Source organism: Gracilinanus agilis, chromosome 1 (assembly GCF_016433145.1).
Source record: "Gracilinanus agilis isolate LMUSP501 chromosome 1, AgileGrace, whole genome shotgun sequence".
NCBI classification, from domain to species: domain Eukaryota; kingdom Metazoa; phylum Chordata; class Mammalia; order Didelphimorphia; family Didelphidae; genus Gracilinanus; species Gracilinanus agilis.
Window position 1 is genome coordinate 508,580,338 of NC_058130.1, and position 23,087 is coordinate 508,603,424.

Sequence of the window (23,087 nt, forward strand, 5' to 3'; positions counted from 1 at the left end):
GTGTAACTATTTTTTCAGTGATTATTTGTTTTAACTCTTCTCACTTTCATAGCCAAACTCCTATTCCTTCATCCCCAACTAGTTTATAATTCTTTAAGATCTAGTTTCTGACATCACTGTATATTCTCTCTCCTGGTTCTTCCTCCAACCTTCCTGTATAATCCTCTACAAAGTCATACTTACATCCTGCCTATATGTGGGCTCTGTACTGGGTCATCTTCTCTCTTGGTTACTTAAGCTCCCATAAATTTACTGATCTTTTACCAATTTACCTGTCCTTCGAACTACATTTGTCATCAACTGTGGCTGGTCACATATGTCACTCAAACCTTTCTGAGACTATTTCTTCATCTCTTATAATGAGAATCATATTATTAATCATCACTTGAATAGAGGCACAATTCAATCTCATCATGTCCAAAACAGAACTGAACTATTTTCCTAGTAAATTTCATCCTCCCGCTTATATATTGAGGGCAACTAGCTTTCGAAGAGTCATCTCTGCCTCTTTATTCTCCATCACTTTCATATCTTATTAGTTGCCAAGATTCATGGTTTATATCTCCAGTTTATGTAGCAGACTGCCCCTCTATTGTCCCCACTCAGAGCTGGGTCAACCACCCCTTCATAATGAAGAGGAAAGCATGTGAATAAGATGGGAAAAGGGAGGGAACTGGGAATTCATAGTTAAAAGCATTATTTTTCAGTGACACCTGAGAACAAGCAATATACAGGAAAAATAATAACTAGAAGAGGGAAGGCATTAAAATTAAGAGGGTGGGGAAAGGCTTCCTGTAAAAAACAATTTAAAGTGGGGCTTAAAGAGAGCCAGGGAATCTTGTTGGTAGAGATGAGGAAAGGGAGCATTCTAGGCATGGGAGAAAGTCAGAGAAAATGTCCATGGTTGAAGGATGAAATGTCTTTTTTCCCAAGAATGTCAGTGTCACTAGATTGAAGAAAGCACAACAGGGAAGATGGTATAAGAAGACTCTTCCCACTCTAGTCTACTCCAATCAAATTATTTAGTATTTATTTTACATATAATTTTGTATTTGTTTATCTATAGACATCTTGTTCCCAACAATGGAATGTAAAACTCCTTGAGGGTATATATAAGATTTTGATTGTCTTTATATCCCCAGCATCTAATCAAGTATCTAAGACATATAAGACATTACTTGCAGAAATGGATGGAATGAAGGAAATCAGTTCAGAAGGGATGTAAAGCCCTTAAAGAGAAAACTTCCAATGAGGAGGAACTGTCTATAAAGAAACCAATAGGAAAACAGGAAATCAACACAGGCACATTAGACTGAGCCAAGGGTAGGGAAACAGAAAATGAATATGAACACGGAATTATCTTTTCATACTAGTGTCAAGAATAAATAATTAAACACAATGAAACTACCTTTTCTGGGAAGGCTGTAAATAAACATTTGCATATTTTACACATCTTTGTAGTTATTATGGACAGAATTTCTTTTCATATATCTTCTGGCAGAGATGTTAGAAATGTGTAGTAAATCAGCCAATAAGCATTTATTAAATGCCAGGTACTTTGCTAAATGCTAGGAATACAGAAAAAGGGTTTTTATGCCCTCAAAGATTTCTTGTTTTAAGGGGAGAGATATGTAAATAACTAGCAATAATGTAAGATTTATACAGTGTGCCAGCACTTAACAGTGTCTGGCTCATAGTATTTAATGTTTGTTGACTTGTTGATAGAAGTTAATAAAGAATATAGAAAAGATAACGGCCAAATCTCATGTCTAACTGAATATAGTGATAATCCTCTACCTCTTATTTGTCACCTATACGTCTTCCTTCAAATTCTTTTTCTGTTACTGTTGCTATGGTTGGCTAGAAATTCTAGAGTTATGTAAAATAATAGTGATGACAACAGATATTCACTTTACCACCTCTGATATGACTGAAAAGACTTCTGGCATTTTTCTATTACAGAATGACACCTACTCAAACACTGTAACTTATAGGAATATTACTAAAAAAACTCTATAGAAATCAAGGAAAATTTAAATAATTAGAGAGCTATAAAATATTCAGTTGGGCCTTGCCATAAATAAAATTATATATTCTCAATTAATTTACAATTTAAATGCCATACTAATTAAATTACCAAATAAATTACCACATAGAACTAGACAAAATAATAATTCATCTGGAAGAAAAAGCGGTAAACAAGTCAAGGGATATAATGTAAGGGAAAAAAAAAAAAAAGGAATTTTGTGTCCCTAACAGAATTTCAAATTATACTATAAAGCAGTAACATTCAACATTATTTGATCCTTGCTTTAAAAAAAAAAAAAAGGTAAGTAAACAAAACCTAGAAACAAATGAACACAGTAATATAATGTTTGATTAACCCAAGGATACTAACTAGTCTGGGGAACTGACTCCTTATTGGACAATAACTTGGGAAAATTGGAAAATATTTTTGGTTTAGGACAATATCCCTCACAAAACTGAAAAAAAGATCACATCATAAAAAAGATTGAGAAGGGAAGGAATTATTATTTATAACTATAATTAAGGAGTAAATGTATAACTAAGCAAATTAGAGGTAATCACAAAAGACAAAATGGATAATTGTGATTACGTAAAAATCTCTTGCTCACCAGTTTCTTAAAGACTCTTCCTCTTTTATCGTACCTTAAACTACCACCAAATTATTTTAAGTTTTTATCAACTATAATTTCTTCTCTAACAACTGCTCTCCAGCCCTGAGTTTCCACAGATAATCAAAAACCCTGACTTTGGGTTAAAAATCTCTGATCTCATTCTGCATAAGAACTTTTGCTTTAAAAAATGTTTGTTTTTAGAATGAGAATTTAGGACTTAGAATCTATTTTCATTAAAACTTAAGGATGGGGGCAGCTGGGTAGCTCAGTGGATTGAGAGCCAGGCCTAGAGATGGGAGGTCCTAGGTTCAAATCTGGCCTCAGACACTTCCCAGCTGTGTGACCCTGGGCAAGTCACTTGACCCCCATTGCCCACCCTTACCACTCTTCCACCTATGAGCCAATACACAGAAGTTAAGGGTTTAAAAAAAATTAAATTAAAAAATTAAAAAAAAAAAAAAACAACAAAAAATTTGAGGATAGGTCCCAAAGACAGTCCCACACGCACCATAAACAATATAATCTCAAATACAAGAATTTTTTTAAAAAGCCAATTTGACTATACTAACTTTTTCCTTTAACTAATCACTATACACAATATGTTCATATGTAAATACCTTTTGAAGGATATAATTATAATAGTTAACATTTATTGAGTACTTTAAGGTTTGCAGGGTACTCACATGTGATATTCTTATTTAGCCCTCACAATAAGCCTGTGAGTTTAAGTGTTTTTATTATTCCCATTTGAAGATAAGGTAAAAGATATTAAGTGATTTCTGGGGCCACACAGCTGGTAAATGTCTTAGGCAGAATTCGAAGTCATGTCTCCTTGACTTCAACATTAGTCTCTAATCCACTAAATCATGCTGCCTTTTAACCCATAATGCACTGAGACTGCCTATTCAGAGTTCTAATTAGTTTAAATGAAGGTCACTCTGGCTGATACATGTTGTCTAATTCCTAGTATCAAAAATATCAGATAGAATCAGAAGACTAAAGAATAAGGAAAAGGTTTACAGGGGTGAGTGGAAGGGAAATGTGAAGATTCCTACAAAGACAGGAAGGGTACTCTGAACTGAGGTAGATAAGTATTATTTTGTATCCCCCTCCTGTTTTAAAGAGGAAAAAGTCAAATCCCTTCTTTCCTTTGAAAAGAACTACAGTTCCTAGACTGAGCCCTCCCAACATTAAGGATAAGAAAAATGAATGCACAGCAGACCCATGAGTAACATTTCTGAGAAAATAAACTTCGGTACATAACCACAGACATTCATACAGTATTTTTGTCACAAAGTACAGACATATACATTACTTCATTTCATCCTTCCAACACTTTTGTGAAGTATATGCTATAGATATTATCCCTACTTTAAAGATAAGAAAACAGGCCAAGGGAAGAAAAGTGACTGGAACAGGGATCACACAGCCAGGATATGTCTGGGGTACATTTCATTACCATAATCTACCTGATTCCAAGTCCAGTACTCTATCTGCTAGCCATGCTATCCTTTCTCTAAACTTTCAATTTCATTATCTGTTCTTTCCCAAAAAGAAATCTGGAAAGTTTTGAATAACCTTACAACAAGTCTAGGAAAGACAGACAGAAGATAATAATCAGAAAGAAACAGATCAAGGACAGGGAAGATAGATGAGCAAAGGGATAGGAAAGGAAAGTGCTAATTGCTAGCACTAGGGCGTTGTATAATGCTCTGGAAATTTAATACACACACACACACACACACACACACACACACACACACACACAAAAGCATTTAGTCATTTAAAAAGCAAATTATTGAAAAACATTAAAGGGAAGAACTATTCTTATCTCCTACCAAATGGCCTAACAAAGAGAAAAGGACAGTGACTACAGAAGAAATTAATGATTAATGAACCAAGTAGTGATATTTAGCCAATTTTTAAAGATAACTATGACTGCCTTATAAATCTATCATAGTGAGAGACAATAAAAAGGAAAAAACCAGCTAGCTGCTATTGACAAAAAGGTCAACACAAGTATAGGGTCTACCGGTCCTTTCCTTTTTAAGTTCAAGAACATGATGTTTTCAATATATACAAGTGGAGTGGCAGTCTATTTATCCTGAAAAATGCATGCAGCTTATATAAATACAAGGAAAGGCTAAATATGTATATTAGACTGTCTACTCTTTGACTTATGTGATACTGTTTTCTTAGTTTTACTCCTCTAACTCATCTGACAATTTTTCAGACTCCTTTGACAGATGATTATCCTTCTCTGAACATTTGTTCAGTCATGTCTAACTCTTTTAATTGTCCACATTTAGGATTTCCTTAGCAAAGATACTGGAGTGGTCTGTAATTTACTTTTCCAACTCATCTTACAGATATGGAAGCTGAGGGAAACAGGCTTAAGTGACCTGCCTGGGGTCACACAGTTAGTTAAATGTCTGAGGCCAGATTTGAACTCAGGAAGTTAAGTCTTCCTGACTCCAGGCCCAGTGTTCCATCTGTCCATTGTGCCAGCTAGCTGGTATCCCAAACATGTTTTCAAAGCTTTTCTCTTTCTCCATTTTCTTTCTTATTATAACCTCATTAACATCCATGGACTACATATACATAGATGGCTTATAAAATCTATACCTAACATTATCTAACTCTAATCTCTCTCCTGAACTCTACTATTACCAACTGCTGGACATACCTGTTTGAATGCCTGTCAGACACCTTAAATTCAGTATTTCCAAAATGGGATGGGTACATTATATTCCCCCCCCCCAACCATCCCCCTTGCAAACTTCCCCATACTTGGGGACAGTACTATTTCTAGTTACCCCACACTCACAACTTTGGAGTAGTATATGTTTCTTTCCTCTCTTTTATCCCCTAAATCAGTGATGGCCAGATGAGGCCCCCTGAAATGTTCTATCTGGCTCTGAGACATTATTCCTAATCTGACAAATACAATGAGTAGGATACAATAACATGAAACTTCAAAAGAGTCGCCTTAGAAACAGACTGACAGATGAGCATTTCCTTTCCTTTGGCCCATTCTTTAAAAAGTTTGCCCATCACTGCCTTAAATCAATTAAGTTCTTGAATGTTGTCAATCCCACCTCCATATCCTTTCTCACATTGTTCCCCTTCTTTTGATTCACTCACAACCTTCACATTCTGCTTCAGGCTCTCATCATCTCTTAGTGGTCCATTGTTATAATTTCCTATCTAATTGGGTCTCCCTGCTTGCAGTCTCTTCCCTGAACAACCCATCTTCTAGAAAACTGCCAAATTGATATTCTAAGAATAAAGATCTGACTATATCATGGCATCATAGATATAGTGCTGGAAAAGACACAGGAGGTCAACAAATCCAACCTCCCTGATTTATAGAGGTTAATCGCTTTGCCCAACCAAGGTCAAGCAGCTATCAGTATATGTCTGTGGTAGGATTCATGGTATTCTAATCCCTTTAAAATATGGTTTTTAAATAACTTTTTTGGTCCCCTCCCCCAAACAATGCATCTCTTTACACTCTACATTTCAGTAAAGCAGTCTTGTCAGCTACACATCACCTTAAGATATGTTTTCCCCTACTTGCATGTTTTTCCACAAGTGTTTTTCCATGGCTAGAATAAACTCTCCTCAGAGAATGTCTAGCTCTGTTTAAAGTATAATACCATTTTCTACATGAACTATTTCCTGATCCTCCAATTATTAGAACTCCCTTTCTCTTAAATAAAATTACTTTGTATTAATTAAAATATATATTTACTGATGGAGATGCTAGATACTCATAGTAGTAGGAAAAGTAAATGAGGGCAGGGCCTACTTTGTTTTTGCTTTTGCATCTCTAACATCTTATGTACTGTAGGTGCTTAAAGCAAATTTAGCAATGTTTTTGAACCTAGCAAGAATCAAACGCTTTAAGAAAGTTCCAAGAATAATGAGACTTTCATACTTCCTGAACCAGTGGTTTCAAGAACTAGTTTTCTGATAATGAACAAAGAGCCAGTAATGTCATGTAAATGATGAGAGGGCATTGTTAAGTGGGGGTGAGACAGAAAGATGAATAAGGAATACTTGAAACAAAAAGTTTATTTTCTATTTAGTTAAAATATTCTTTCATTGTTCTAAAGATGGCTATATTTGAAATCATTATTAGTATCAACTTGTAAAACAAATAAATAAACTATTAGGAGAAAAACTTCTAGCTTTAAGAAATTGAAATGATAAAACAAGCAAAAAAATATTTTCTTTGAGTAGCAGGCCATGAGTTTTACATAGGGAGAAGTAAATAATCTTAAACCTCTAAATTAAAATCTAATTCTTTGAATACTTTGATCACTAACAGAAGACTGATGAGAAATCTGAGAAGCAAGGGCTAAAATGGCAAGTCCATTAAAATATTCCTATCTGTAAAATGGAAGGTTTCTAAGATTTCTTCTAAGTCTTAATACCTCATAATATACATTTAATTAAAAGTTGTTGTTTCTGTGGGGGTGAGGTTTGGGTGGTGTAAGAAATAAAATGGATATAGAAGGATAGATTTAAAAATATTAGGGTATTAAAAGATTTATTGATAGCCATTAGAAAAATGAAGCCACGTGCCATGTTAAGAGTCAGTTTAAAAGACCCGTGCTCTGTTACCTCCTTTCCACATCCTGGATCAGCTCCAAGTTACTAAAGAGGATGAGCCAATCCAATCCTCAGTCTTTATCTTTCTCTCTATGTTATTATGCTTCCTGTCTACATGATTATGCAAGAGAGGAAGCCATTGGATCATGAGAAATGTAGTTTCAAAGACCCCTAAATTTCCACAGGAAGCTTAGATCAGAGACTTCAAAATTTCAATTATACATTCCCCCCTGAAGAGCCAAGGGAGACTGGTCTCCCCCATGGCTCATGTAAACATAACTAACTTTTAAATTACAGAAATTTGGGGATAAAAAGAAGAGGACTTCCTTGTACCACACTCAGTGGTTCCCAAACTTTTTTGGCCTACCGCCCCCTTTCCAGAAAAAATATTACCTAGCCCCCTGGAAATTAATTTTTAAAAAATTTTAATAGCAACTAATAGGAAAGATAAATGCACCTGTGGCCATCACTGCTCCCGTGGATCACTGCAGCACCCACCAGGGGGCAGTAGCGCCCACTTTGGGAATCACTGCTCTATATCAAGTACTCAATATTGATTGTTCTGGATCCATTATCCCTGAAAGTGAAGAAAAGGATCGAACCGGGAAATGCTATTTCCCATTTTTTTCGAGATCTAGTCTCTTTTTCTATTTCTTTCATGATGTGACAACTTACTGAAGCCCAGGCTACTAAACTGGGTTAGTGAGTGATTATTGTTGCAAAGCTTATGGGACATGGATCGCTACAAGAACCTATTGTGATTTGTAATTTTTTTTTCTTTTTCCTAGAATTTTTCTTTCTTCACACTTTTAATATCTTATATTTCCCTCAGAGGTTATTTTTCTTTTTTTTATTTCTTTGGACTCTGATGTTTTTGATAATTGATTCACATACTTATGACGACCATGTATCCCTGTATGATTCCTTTGTGTATCCCTGTATTTTCTTCAGGGGGGGGGGGAATGTATTATTATTCTCTTCGGGGGGGGCGGGAAGGGGGTTATATTATTGCTGAGAATTTAGATTTGTATTTGACCCTAATTTAGAACAGAAACCCACCTCCCAGAATCCAGAAGGCGCCATGAAGATGCCTACTGAAACCACACACTGCACCAGAAGATCCAGAGTGAACTTCAAGCCCCCTAAATGGCTTTTTTGTCAATGCATCTAACATTGGTTTTGTTCTTTCTCCCTTTTATTTCCGAAATATTTTAAGTTTTAATTTGATTATGTTTCCATGATTCACTGGGGAGACTGGTCTCCCAAAGGATCACAGAAGGGAATGTATAGTTGGAATATCTTGAACCCCTGAAACTATATTACTCAAACTTCCTTTCTGTATTACCCACAATTCCTTTTGCCGTTTGTATATGTGTGTGATGATGCTGTCTGTATTTAATTTGGGTTGGCTCTGCCACACCCTCTCTCCTGCATGTGAATTGAGTGGTGACTGGTCCTTGTGGGCCTGAGCCTCACTCTTCCACATAAGGTGAGTAAATCCTTATAAACATCATACTTTAGAGGCCCTGAATATTTAAAATCTAAAATTTAAAAGTTAAAAAGGCTAACTCCTACCTCAATTAAACATGCCTAAGCAGTATTCTTTACTTCTTAAATTGTAGGGCTATAGCCTGCTTCAGGCACCTAATGACTTCAGGAGGTCAAACATATTTGCAGGTACAACTTCCTGAAATGCCTATCTGGCAAATTAAAACGATAGCAAATTTCACAGCATATGTTGCACTAAGGTGTTCAATTTCTGGAAGGTCTTACATAAAGTGCAAGTTAATTCTGGAAAGGAAAACATTTGCAATTCAAGGGTGACTGGCCTAATCCTCTGAATAAGACCAATATTATATTTCAGTCACTTAAATAAGACACTATTTGGACACGAGCACCTCAGATAAAAAGTCTGATGACCACCGACTAAGCTACTTAAGACTTTCATTCATGTTTTTCCATTTTGTGCTGTGTGCATTTACTTTGATATATTGTCTTGCTTAAAAATTATGTTTCTAAAACATTCAACACAAAGAATTTTGAATTCTTCCGTTGTAATATTTTACAATTCACAGATAGGACAACATAGGTTGAATACTGGCATTAAAAGATGGGCTTTGTGGCAGAGCTACTTGGGATCACTGGGGTTATTGCTTGGCTACTTTGTAAATTGACACCAAAAGTATTTATTAAACATCTATCGTATTCCAGGTATTCTGCTAAGTGCTGAAATGATGAAGACAAAAATGAAACATTCTGACTTTGAGGATTTAACAGCTAGCATTCTGATAAGAAACATGAACACATACGAATAAATACAAAATAAACACAAAGTAATTGGGGTAGGTAAAAATTCATGTAGGAAATGGCACTTGAGATGGAATTTGGAAAGAGATGAGGGATTCTAAGATGGAAAGGTGAGGAAGGAACCAGGAATGGAGGACAATCAGGACTAAGGCACAGATGTAAGAGAGAGTGTTTTATTTGAAAAACAGAAAATAGGTCACTGAACTGAAGAGTGCACAAAAGTGACTAATATGTAATAGGCACAGAAAGAAATGCTGGAGCCAGATTTTAAAAGGAATTTGTGGTTTGATCCTGGAAACAACCTTTACAGTTATTTGAGTAGAAGGAAGTGACATGATCAGATTTGTGCTATAGGAATATCAATGGCAACTGTATGGAAGACAGGCTAAAGAAGTGAGACTTGAGGTAATGAGTCATTGCAATATTTCAGGGAAGTGGATGTGAGCGCCTGGACTAGGATGTTGTGGAAATGGAGAGAAAGGGACAGATGTGAGATGTGGAGGTGGAATCAACAAGATTTGGCAATCAATTATATAGGGAGGGAGAGGAGAGAGATAGAAGAAGGAGGATAGCTTAAAAGTTATGAACCTACATGACCACAATGATGGTGGGTGCCCTAGAAAGAAAAAGGGAAGCAAGGAAGAGGAGTGGGTTTCAGGGGAAAAACTGATAATGAGTTTTGTTTTGAATATTTTGAATTAGAGATGTATATGGCTGGTCTGTTTGATATGTCCAAAAGGCAGTTGATAATATGAGATTATCATAAGGCTGGTCATAGCAAATTTAAAAAAGATGGTTTTCTATGACACAGGGAGGATTTTGGATCTACATTAACCCCAATACTTGAATATTCCTAGGATCCATGATTACATTACTAAGGGGTACTCTTTCTATAAGTATAAATAACAACAATTGCTGAGCCCACAGTGGATAGTATAGGTGGCAGATTAAAAAAAAAAAACAAAAACAAAAAAACACAGTTTCCTTCTACAGCACAGATAACCTGAAAAGTCCCCAATAATCCAATGTGGTCATTAATTGAAGGCACTTCAAAAATATTCAAAAGGAAGACAAAGAAAAACAAAGCTTTCTCTGCAACCAATTCTTAACCCTGGGTCACAGTGTGGGGGCAATCAGCCAACAGAGACAAAAAGCAGAATCAATGAATATTTTTTTAAACATGAGGTAGATGCAATGGACATTTGCTATACTTACTGTATCCCATATCTGAAGTTTTATCTGTTTTCCATCAATAGTTATCATTCGAGCACCAAATTCTACACCTGAATAGAATTAAAAAAAAAAAAAAAGATTTCATTGACAAACTGGTAGGAAAGTTTGTTTGACAAAACAAAGTTTTTTTTTTTATGTAAGTTTATATATTCAAGCAGTGTTATGCTATGTACTACATAGATCATGTAGTCAAAGAATGTATATTATAAGGTTGAAGTGCTGAGAAATACAGTCAGATGGTCAATAAACATTTATTAAGCACTTACTATGATCTAGGTACTCTGTTAAGAGCTGGGGACATAAAGAATGGTAAAAGACTGTCCCTCCTCTCAAGGACTTCATGCTAATGGGAAAAGACAATAAGCAAAAGCTATATATTGGATATACTGGAAATAACCAACAAAGGGAAGAAACTAGAATTAAGGGGGTGATGGTGTCAGGAAAGGCTTCTTTTGGAAGATGGGTCTTGAAGGAAAGTAGGAGGTAAAAATAAAAGAGTATTTCAGATATGGAGGACAATCAGTGAAAATGGCCAAAGTCTAGAGGAGGAATTTCTTAGATGAGGACTAGTAAGGAGCCTGAAGAATATTTTGTGTGTTGGGGGGGAAAAGGCACTAAGAAAATTAGAACATATAAAGTATAAAAAAGCTGGAAAAGAAGTGGGGTGGGGGGCAGGCTTTGAGCATCAAAGAGAAAAGTTTATATTTAATCCTAGGGGTGAAAGGGAGCCCCTGGAGTTGAATGAGCAGAGGGGTGGCATGGTCCCACAAGCACTTTAGGAAGATCACTTTGATGGCTGAATGGATATAATGAAGTGAGAGAAAAACGTTTGATAAGTAGACAAACCAGAAAGCTATTGAAGGCTATTGAAATAGTTCAGGCATGAGATGAGTGTCTATACCAGAATGAAAGTAGAGGCATATTCTAGAGAGAAAATATGAAGAGAAATGGAAATAACTTAGCAAATGTTTGAATATGGAGGGGTGGAAGAAAGTGAAGAGTCTATGATGACTTGGATTTTAAGGCTGGATGATAGATAGAATTGAGGTACTTAAGAGTAATAGGAAAATTAGGAAAAGGAAGGAGATGAGCAAGAGAGATGTTCTGGAGATACAAAGATGGGCAAAATATAGTTCCAGCCTTTGAGGAACTCACAATTTAATGGAAGAAACAACATGCAAACAACTAGGAATACATAAGCTATGTACAAGATAAATAGGAAATAATCAACAGAGAGAAAATACTAGAATTAACAGGAATTGGGAAAGACTTTCAGTAGAAGGTAGAATTTTACCTGGAACTTGAAGGAAGCCAGGAGGCTGAAATGAGGAGGGAGAGCTTTCCAGGCATAAGGGGCAGAGCCAGTGAAAATGAATTCAGAAATGGCATTATTATGGGCAAGGAAATCAGTGTAACTGAACTGAAAAGTATGGCAGAGGTCCTGTAAAAGGTGTAAGAAAGACTAGAGGGCAGGGGGTGATGGTGGGGTTACTCTAGGTTTTAAAGGACTATTTTTATTCATTTATTTGTTTGTTTTATTTTCCCATGGTTATATGATTCATGTTCTTACTTCCCCCACCCCCAGCCAAAGTTCATTTCCACTGGTTTTAACACGTGTCTTCAATCAAGACCTATTTCCATATTATTGATAGTTGCACTGGGGTGGTCATTTAGAGTACATCTCAAATCATTTCCTCCTTAACCTATGTGATCAGGCAGTTGTTTTTCTTCTGTGTTTCCACTTCTATAGTTCGTTCTCTGAATGTGGATAGTGTTCTTTCCCATAAGTTCCTCAGAACTGTCCTGGATCATTGGATTGCTGCTAGTACAGAAGTTAAAGGACTATTTTTAATTTGATCCTAAAGGTAACAGGGAGGCAATAGAAAGCTTTTATGACACTCATGGTTAGTGGGAATAACTTAAATGAAGAAATAGCAATGGAGGTTGAAGTGTCAGTAAGAGTAGTGTTATGAAAGCCTATAGAGATGATCAACAAAAGCAAAAGCTGAAGAGAAGTCAAAGAAGGGTGCAGACAGAGAAAAAGACATGAGGTTTGGCAATTAAGAGATCACTGGTATCTTGAGAGAAAGTAATTTCAATTGAATGATAAGAAAAGACATTGGGATTATAGAGTTAAAAAGAAAGGAAAGTAGTTTAGCCACAAAAAACAAAGAGAGAAAGGGGATAATGGGCATAAAGATTTTTTGAGGATAGATGAGAAAAGGAAACATTTGTAAGGCTATAAGAACCAGAAATCAGGAAAAGAATGAAAATAAGTGACAGAGTGGGGATGAGAGAGGGAGCAATCTGGGAGAAGATGAAATAGAATGGGACCGATTTTACATGTGGAGGGGTTTTGCCTTGGCAAGGAGAAGGGCCCCATCATTATGTGAGGCAGGGATGAAAGAGGAGAGAGCAGGGGAAGGAATGTAATTGATGGGAGAGGAGAACAGAAGAGGGAGCTCTTGGCAAATGGCCTCGATTTTTTTCAGTAAAATTCCAGGTAATGCTCTTAGCTAAGACTGTAAAGGGAGGGAGATCCATGGAAAGTTTGAGGGATGAAAACGTTTAGAAGAACCACAGTAGTAAATTAATTACAAAGGTGTAAAAGGATTGTCTTGAAGCAAAGAGAGCTCTGTGGATGTGATGTTACATACATAAGTAGTAGACTCAGCATGGTTTCAAATTTCTTTTTTAAAGCAGCATGTGTAAAGAGTGAAAGTAGTGAATATTGGGAGTGATTCAAAACTGAGTATTTTGTGTGGCAATTTCAGCAATATGATAAAGGCAAAAAGGGACTCAAGAGATAAGGACAGTGTATAGCTAAATTAGTTCACCAAAGGGTCAAGATGAGGAAGGGATGAGAATGGAGCTAGTGTAGAGATGATGGCCTTGGAAAGAACTAAAGGACTAAAAGATTGAAAATCACAGTGTGGACTAAGAACAGTGTTTGGGATTGCAAAACAGAGTTTTGGGATTGCAAAACAGAGGAGGTGAAAGGGTAATAGTTATGATCAAATGAGAGAATTTCTTAGTTCATAAAAATGGAAGTGGTACATTTGTGGATGATAGCAAGATTAAAGGTAAGACCATCTTTGTGTATGGTTGAAGTAAAACAGAAGGATAATCACGTGAAATGATTAAATCAAGGAACTTAGGTTGGAGTATTTGGAGGATCTATATGTACAGTGAATTCCTCTAATATGAGGCAGTATTGAAGGCAGGCATTGTGGAGAAAGACTTTTAGGCACTCAACTCACTGAGGAAAAAAGGGAAGTATACTGGAGAGCAGTAGACTACAACTACCAGTATTTTAACTAGGTGATAGATGTGGATTGAGTGAACTTCCAAACTGGATAGGTAATTGAATGATAGTGGTAGAGGGAAAACCTCAAAGTGGCAGTGGAAGCAAAGAGTATTCCAACTTCCCTACCTTGACCAGTGAGTCAAGGGGGAACGAAAGCTAGGAAGCCAATGTCAATGGGAGGAAGGAAGTCAGGTCTCAGTGAGAACCTGAAGAGTGAAAGAAGGGGAAAAGAAAAGAGTTAAGATGAAAATAAGTTTGTTACCTATGGAACAGGCACTCTAGAAAGTACGGTGGAAACGGTAAGTAGCTTTAAAGTTGGCCATTGGGTTAGGGGGAATGAGAACAAGGGGAGTTTGTTCATCATTGAGGAATGACTCAGAGTAAGAAAAAGAGACATTAGGAAATACATTAATGCTAAACCTAATGCATCCTATGGATAACTGAAGTAGTAGACATAGTAGCAGCCAAAGTGGTAGTGGTAGCAATACCATTGTTATAATAGCTGGCATTTAAATAAGGCTATTAGAGTTTGCAAAATACTTTTACAAAGAAGCTCTAAATGTAAAACATTCTTATGTTATCCTCACAACAACCCTGGGAGGTAGATGTTATGATCTCCATTTTACAAATAAGGAAACTAAGGTACATCCCCTAGTTGACTGCAAAGCAACAAACATTCACAACACATCTGAGCTTTCAAAAACTGACATTTCTCTGAAAGCATATTTAAGAAAATATATAAATTATAAGACAGTGCATTCTTAATCCTCTGGGAAAAGGACCAATTTTAGGAGAACATTAATAAATTAAAATAATTACAATCATTTTTTGTAGTGAAGAAAAAAAATTTTTAATCTGTCAGTATAATAAAATAAAAAAGTTATCAGTGGTAGTCTGGCTATCAACTTCAAATTTACTTCATTTAAAATTTCAATATAAATACCCTTTTACTACTATCTATTCCTACAAACACTCTCACCAACAAAGTCAACAGAAATGAGATCTGCACTTTGATATCCTTCTGTATTTATAAAGTAACACAAGGAGTCTTTGCTTTTCACTGATTTTGAGAGTACTTTAATTGAATGAATAAACATATTATAAATATTTATTTGCCAGGAACCTGTGTTAGATCCCAGAGAATATGAAGGCAAAAAACGAGACAGCCCTGTCTTTAAGGAATTCCCATTCTAACAGGAGGATACAATACATATTTGGGAGTTGAAGCCAGGAAAAGGAGTTTTGATCTGGGAAAAATCACAGGAATGGTATGGCTATAATAATAAAATCAAAATGAACAAGTAGTATTCAATTCAATGATTGACTATGACAATGAAGAATCTTTTTAAATTGTGAAGCAACTGAGAAGACAATATAAAGTGATATTTGTGTAATTCTGCAGATAATGACTGCCTTTATCTAAGTTTTAAAAGCTCCTAACTTGAAAGGTACAAAGATGTTATCAATCCAGGAAGCTGGCAAGTAAACTGTATTGCTTAATCATCTGGTATCTTCTTGGGATAAGGAGAGACTACTCCAAATTAAAATTCTGGAGAAGTGCTGAGAAATATTCCAAAATAAGATGTTTTGTAAACTGATATAAAATTAACTAGTTTAGTTTCCTTAATAGTGACTTATAGTTTTTGTTATTAACACCCAATATCTAGATATTTTTTCCTCCATAACAGAGTATCAATGGTAAACATTGTTCTACATTAATCTAGAAAAATGCTATAGCTTTAAATATTTGCTCCCTACAAGTAATAACAGATATTAGAGACAGTATCTGCTGTCACACTGAAGAAGAATAGCTGGTATGGGGAGAAACAATTTTCTTTTTGCACACCAAATTTTTAATTCATTCCCCCAAACAGGAGAAAAAACTAGAGTATGATAACTTTAAAGAAATGGCTATTTATTAAGGTGACTCCTCACAAAAGAGAATATCAGATATTACCAAGTCTTTAGTATACATAATGTGTTACACAATTAAGATTAGGGGCAGAGTAAGAAGAAGACACATGTGGCCTTAGGGAGCCAGATGTCATCCTGGCAGAGGAAAAGCTTAGAGAAGAGCAAACTGCCCAGTGATAGACTCCCATCTCTCCATTGGCTCACAACAGGAAATGGCTCCCAGCACTAATCTCAACTGTGATTTTTGGTGGAAGAAAATATTTTTCCAGGCTATATAACTTGCTGCTGGCTTTGTATATATATTTAACTAATCCTTAATTACTGGACCCTGTTCAATACCAAGATGCTAGTAATGCTAATGTTTATCAGAATGAAGAAAACAGAAATAAGGTTTTAAGAAGAAAAAAGATTCAAAGTAATAATGACATGTGGAAAATTATTAAAATGTTTACATAAGTACTCTATTTTATAAGTCAGATTGTGAGGCAAAAATAAAACGATTAGTGCTGTCTTTTAAATTTTAAATTTGGGAGAAAATTAGGACTTGACCATTGAAAAGGTGATATATAGGAAAAATTCATTCATACCTGTAACACTAATCTTTAATTCTCCTCTTTCTTCCTATTTCCAATTTGATATCAAATCCTGTTTGTGTAAAATTATTCTCATATCCATTCTCTACTTTCCAATTCAGCAGATTCTGGACTATTGAAACTGTATCATAAGGCATCTCTCACACTCCCTAACAAAATAGATTTTCCTAATGCAAAGCTGTGGTTATCACTCAAAATCCTTCAATAGCTCCCTATTGCCTAAATTCAGACACCTCAGTTTGACATTTCAGATGTTTTACAATATGGCTCCAGATTATTTTTCCTGCCTTATCCCAAGTCACACTACTAGGTTTCATATATTCTATACTCATGTCAAATTGAATGAGTTATCTTCCCTTTATATTTACATTCTTTTTTTGGCTCTGCATCTTTCCTAGGTGCTTGTGATATTAATTTCTCTTGTAACTCTCCCAAATATATTGCAATTTAGTTTTGGATCTCATTACTCAAATGGAACTTTGGAGTGAACATACCACTGGGGAGTTACTTATAAAGAAGCTATTTATTAAAATCTGACTAAAGATTTGTTTAAAGAAAAGTTTTAAATCAAGTCAAAAAAATGAAAGACAGTTTTGTGCAGAGAATTCTGAACTTGAACCTAGAAAGATCTATATTGAAATCCAACCTCAGACATTAACTAGCTACGTGATTTTCTGCAAGTCACTTGCTTTCTCTGGGCCTCAATTTACTAATCTATAAAATGAGGGAACTGGATTCAGGATATCTCAGGTACCTTCTAGCTCTAAATCTATGATCCTAGGAAAGGATCAAGTTGAGAAAGTATGATGTATAATTTTAAAAGTACCAACTTTATTTGTTGTAAAACAAACCAAATTTAAAAGTACCAACTATTCAAAAAAAAAAATCTATTAAGACCAATAAAAGGAAGGAGGTATGAAACAGATAAAGGAACATGTGATAAAAGAAACTGATAATATCAACATATTATCACTATTTCTCAAGGAAGGCTGGGTGACCAAAAGTAATTACCACTAAGTCAGCAAAAGAGCCAAAATTACCTCTGTATTTTATCTACATGTCAAGTAGATGAGGCCAAAATTAATTTGTAATATAATATTGGTTGCAAAACTACAGAGGATGGTGATATAAAATTTGAAGCAAAATCACCTCATATCCAAGCAAAAAGCAATAGGGAGGAAAAAAGTTTGTAGAAAGGTTATTGTGAGATCCAATGAAGCCAGTCCATCTCAAAAATATTTAAGAAAGAGGTGGATTCTGGGAAAATGGCAGTGTAGAAGCAGCAAGGCTCCAGACCTCCCTAAAGCCCTTCACCACCAATCTAGGACAAAGGGCCCCAAGGGAACAGAAAACCAAATCTGAGAAGAGAACAGAGCTGGGGGAATCCTCTAGCTGAACCCAACTTAAAAGGTACATGGTAAAAAAGAGAAAAAAAAGCCTGAATTCTTGGGACTGCCCTGTGGGAGAGGAAAGAAAAGAGGAAGATCCCATATCCCCTTCTCCACCTTATGTGCCGAGTCTCCAGAGGATCCTGGAATCTCTGGGTAGGCCAGGGCACTAGACTGAGGGAATGCCTTGCTGGCACAGCTGTGCCAAACTCAAGGCTCTGATCACAGGTAGCAGGGAGGCTGCTGGGGGAGAAACCCAGAGAGGGTGAACATACCCTCCATCTTCTGCTGCCTCCCCCTTCTCTCAAGTTTTGACCTCGGGGCACTTGAAGCTGTGGAGATCAACCCTACCAGGCTTAATCCTATCAATAAAGCAGACAAGAAGTCTTCAGAGGGCAGGGAAGCTCCAACACCCCTCCCCCACAGACTATAACGAAAGTAGCCAATTTCACTTCTTTAGCTTTTACCACCAGCTGGGGAAGATCTGGCCTCAGGTCCCACTAACCTAATTAATCAACAAAAAAAGAGAAAAAGCCCTACCAGGACTGAATAGCCCAAACCCACAGATTTAAAAAAAAAAAAAAAAAAATCAAAGGACCAAGATTACAGCCAATTATAGGGGAGAAAGAAGGAAAATATGAGTAAACAACAGGAAAAAAAAAAGAAACCACAATCGACAGTTTCTATCCAGAAATTGAACAAAGAGCAAAAGGATCAGAAGAAGATAAAGAAACACTAAGAAAGAACATAGAAACTTCAGTGAAATGGACACAGGCTTTGGAAGAACTTAAATTTCAATTAAGTCAAGAATTCAAAATTAAATTAACTCAAGAACTCAGAAAACAATCAACAGAGGCTGAAAACAATTGGGAAAAGGAAATACATGATCTAAAACAAGAAAATAATGTCTTAAAAGCCCAAACTGACCAGCTGAAAAAGGAAGCAAATAAGGTGAAAGATGATCTACAAAGAAAATCAGACCAGGAGGAGGATGAAAAAAAGCCAGGGATAAAATTTAGTCTTTAAAAATTAGAAGCAAATGACTTCACAAGGCAGCAAGAATATATAAAACAAAATTCAAAAATTTGAGAAAATATGAAACACCTCATTGACACAACCACAGATCTGGAAAACAGATCTTGAAGAGACAATTTAAGAATTATTGGTCTACCAGAACATCATGACAAAAGAAAAAGCCTGGACATCATCCTACAGGAAATTATTCAAGAAAACTGTCCTGACATTCTCGAACAAGGGAGAAAAATGGAAATTGGAAGAATCGACAGATCACCTCCTACATTTAATCCATAACTAACAACTTCCAGGAATAGTATAGCCAAATTCAAAAATTACCAGACCAGGGGGCAGCTGGGTAGCTCAGTGGATGAGAGCCAGGCCTAGAGACGGGAGGTCCTAGGTTCAAATCTGGTCTCAGACACTTCCCAGCTGTGTGACCCTGGGCAAGTCACTTGACCCCCATTGCCTACCCTTACCACTCTTCTGCCTTGGAGCCAATACACAGTATTGACTCAAAGACAGAAGGTAAGGGTTTTAAAAAAAAAAAAAAAAAATTACCAGACCAAGGAAAAAATTTGACAAGCTGCTAAGAAGAAGTCATTCAGATACCAGGGAACTACAGTTAGGAATTACACAGGATCTGGCTGCATCTATATTGAAGGACCTGAAAGCATGGAATATAATATTCCAGAAAACAAAAAAGCTGGGTCTATAACCAAGAATTAACTACCCAGCAAAACTGACTATATTCTTGTAGGGGAAAGTATGGTCATTCAACAAAATCAAAGACTTCCAAGCATTCATAAAGAAAAAACCGGACTTAAACAGAGAGTTTCCTGACCAAACACAGAACTCAAGAGAATGACCATAATGTAATTAAGAGAGTGGGGGAAAAAACAATAAAAAAAATTTCTTTAATGGAAACAATAATTTCAATTAACTTATATTCTTTTTTTTAATTTTTTTTAATTTTTAACCCTTGTATTTTGGTGTATTGTCTCATAGGTAGAAGATTGGTAAGGGTGGGCAATGGGGGTCAAGTGACTTGCCCAGGGTCACACAGCTGGGAAGTGGCTGAGGCCGGGTTTGAACCTAGGACTTTCTGTCTCTAGGCCTGACTCTCACTCCACTGAGCTACCCAGCTGCCCCCAATTGACTTATATTCTTAAAAATTGTTATTATCAACAAGGTAGCTAGAAGAAGTATACTTAGAGGGAACAGGGACAAACTGTAGAGGATGAAATGTCTACATATGTGTTATATATATATATATATATATAATATATATGTGTTATATATATTATATATATGTTATCTATGTTATATATATGTTATCTCCTTTTTTTTACCTCTAGTTTTATATATATATAAATAAAACTAGAGGTAAAAAAAAGGAGATAACATTAAGAGAAATGGGAAAACAGACAAAATGGAATAAATTTATATTTCATAAAGAAGCACTTGGGGCAAACAGGGGAGAAGACCAATACAATGGAAAGGTAAAGAGGTTGGAGAAAGGAAATACTTAATTGTTAAGTGCACTAAAATTAACTTCAAGAGGGAAGAACAATAACATCCATTAAGGTAGAGAATTGATTTGTGCCCTATAGAGAAGTAGAAGGCTAACAAACAGACTGGTGGGGAGGGAAGCAATTGGGGGGGAGAGGGGTGCTGTAGCTTAAAGAGACCCTAAAGAACAATAAGAGGGGAATAAGGAGGGAGGGGGAAGTACAATAAGGGAGGGGATTAGGGGAACTGATTAAAAACAAAACACTGGTATAGAAGGAAATAGTGAAAGAAGAAAGGTTAGGACAAGGAGAGGGAATCAAAATGTCTGAGAATACACAGTTAATAATTATAACTCTGAATGTGAATGGGATGAACTCGCCCATAAAACAGAAGCAAATAGCAGAGTGGATTAGAAACCAAAATTCTACCATATGTTGTCTATAAGAAACACACATGAGACAGGTAGACATACATAGAGGAAAAAATAAAAATCTGGAGCAAAATCTATTGGTCTTCAACTGAGAAAAAGGCAGGAGTTGCAACCATGATTTCTGACAAAGCCAAAGTAAAAATAGATATGGTTTAAAGAGATAGGGAAGGTAATTACAGCCTGATAAAAGGCAGTATAAACAATGAAGAAATAGCAGTACTCAACAAGTATGTACCAAATGGTATAGCATCTAAATTTCTAAAGGAGAAACTGGAAGAGTTCAAGAAGAAAATAAGATAATAAAACTATACGAGTAGGAAACCTGAACCTTCCCCTATCAGATCTAGATAAATCAAACCAAAAAAATAATTAAGAAAGAGATAAAAGAGGTAAATGAAATCTTAAAAAAATTAAAGTAAATAAATATATGGAGAAAAATAAATAGGGACAAAAAGGAATATACCTTCTTTTCAGCAGCACATGGAACATTCACAAAAAATTGACCATGTACAACAAGGGGGAGGGAAATCACAGCTTGGTCTGGCTGCCTCCATCTTGAAGCCAGACCACCTGCACTCTGGAACACTATCTGAATATTGAATGGCTTTTATTATTCACAATTGAGGGATTGGGGAAAGGGGTGAAGGACAGAGGCATTTGGGGTGCCCTCTTCTTTATTCCTATGGAGTCTGTTACTGAAGTCCCCACCCCTTCTCCTTCTGTTTCTACTTCTGTCCTTTTTATAACTGTAATATAGACTGGAAAGGATCTCTCAGCAAGGTTGAGTAATGAGGGTGGGAGACTAAGAGAACGCTCCCAAAATGGAGTCCAAAAACTTATCTACATTGATGGTTCAAATCTTGATGGGTGAGAAGTGACAGGATGTCTTTGACCAGGGAATCAGGGTTTCAGTGTCCAAAGAAAGATCCTCAGGAAGCCCTCAGGACTGGATCCGAGTTGGGAAGTCCACCTCCTCTTTCCTCACAGACCTCATCCAGAAACCCTCCCCTTTTCCTTCTCCTTCCCCCTCCAGGGAATCTCCCAGAATCCCTCTGGTCTCAACCATCGGTAACTGTCACCAACTGTCGGCCACTCCTTCTCTGGCTCCTTTTGTCCCATCCCCCTTGCACAAATCCCATTCTGATACTGGGGGGGAGGGCAGGTGGCAGAGGAGGGGGCAGCGGAGGGGAGAGAAAGGTCATTCATTGATTGTGCTACTCCAAGATCTTAGGCTCATTCTGGGGATCTGCAAGCTTTCAATGCATGGTCCAATACAGGGTAAAATCTAATTGTTAACTGTGTTGTCATTCCCACTCCTGTCAAGTCACACAAGTACTACATTCCTGACCTGGGTTTGAGTCTGTATGATCCCTTAACCTCTATTTGTCTGTTCCTTCAACTGTAAAATGGCATAAAAATAGTACTTATCCTATAGGGTTGTATGGATAAAATAAGATATTTCTAAAAAGCACTTGGCACAGACCCATTCTCAGGCTAGAAGTAGAACTTCTTCTTGACCCAAGGTAAAACCTCTCTTGGGCAGGGTGCTAGGCCTGACCGAGGACCTAGTGTCATTAGGCTTCTCTGCCTAACTCCCTATCCTGAGCTGGGTTGGACAAATGACTCATTGTGATTTTTTTTTTCCCTTGATTTCCCCATTAAGATCCAGCCCAGTACATTTTCTAGATATGTGATCTACATAAGATGCCACTTTCTAAGAAATTTTAAAAGGAAAACTGCCCAGATCAATTCAAGACAGAGGGGGAAAAAAAATCTGCTGTTTAGGGGGAGGGGGTGGGAGTTAGGAACACCTAGCAATATTATAACAAAATCCAAAGTTTTCTAGCACAAAGAAAAAATATACTATAAGTGGCCAGAAAGAAAAGAAAGAATTTGAGTTACCAAGAAACCATATGCAACTGATAAAAACTTGAAATATGATATTCCAAAAGGCAAAAGATAAGGTTTACAAGCAAGAGTAACTTACCCTGCAAAGCTGAGTAAAATCCTACTTGGAGAAGAAGGGGTACTTTAATAGAAGATTTTCAGGAATTTCTGAAGAAAAATCTAGAGCAGTGATTCCCAAAGTGGGCACTACCTCCCCCTGGTGGGTGTTGCAGTGATCCAGGGAGG

At 36.4% G+C, this 23,087-nt stretch overlaps 1 protein-coding gene across 1 annotated transcript in view; it reads right to left on the bottom strand.

Moving 5' to 3' along the window:
- RAB2A (RAB2A, member RAS oncogene family) overlaps positions 1-23,087 on the bottom strand; it is a 111,702-nt gene that overhangs the window by 48,610 nt on the left and 40,005 nt on the right. Inside the window, exon 3 of the mRNA XM_044666174.1 lies at positions 10,779-10,846. Coding sequence (XP_044522109.1) covers positions 10,779-10,846 — 68 coding nt within the window. The remainder of the gene's footprint in view (positions 1-10,778; positions 10,847-23,087) is intronic.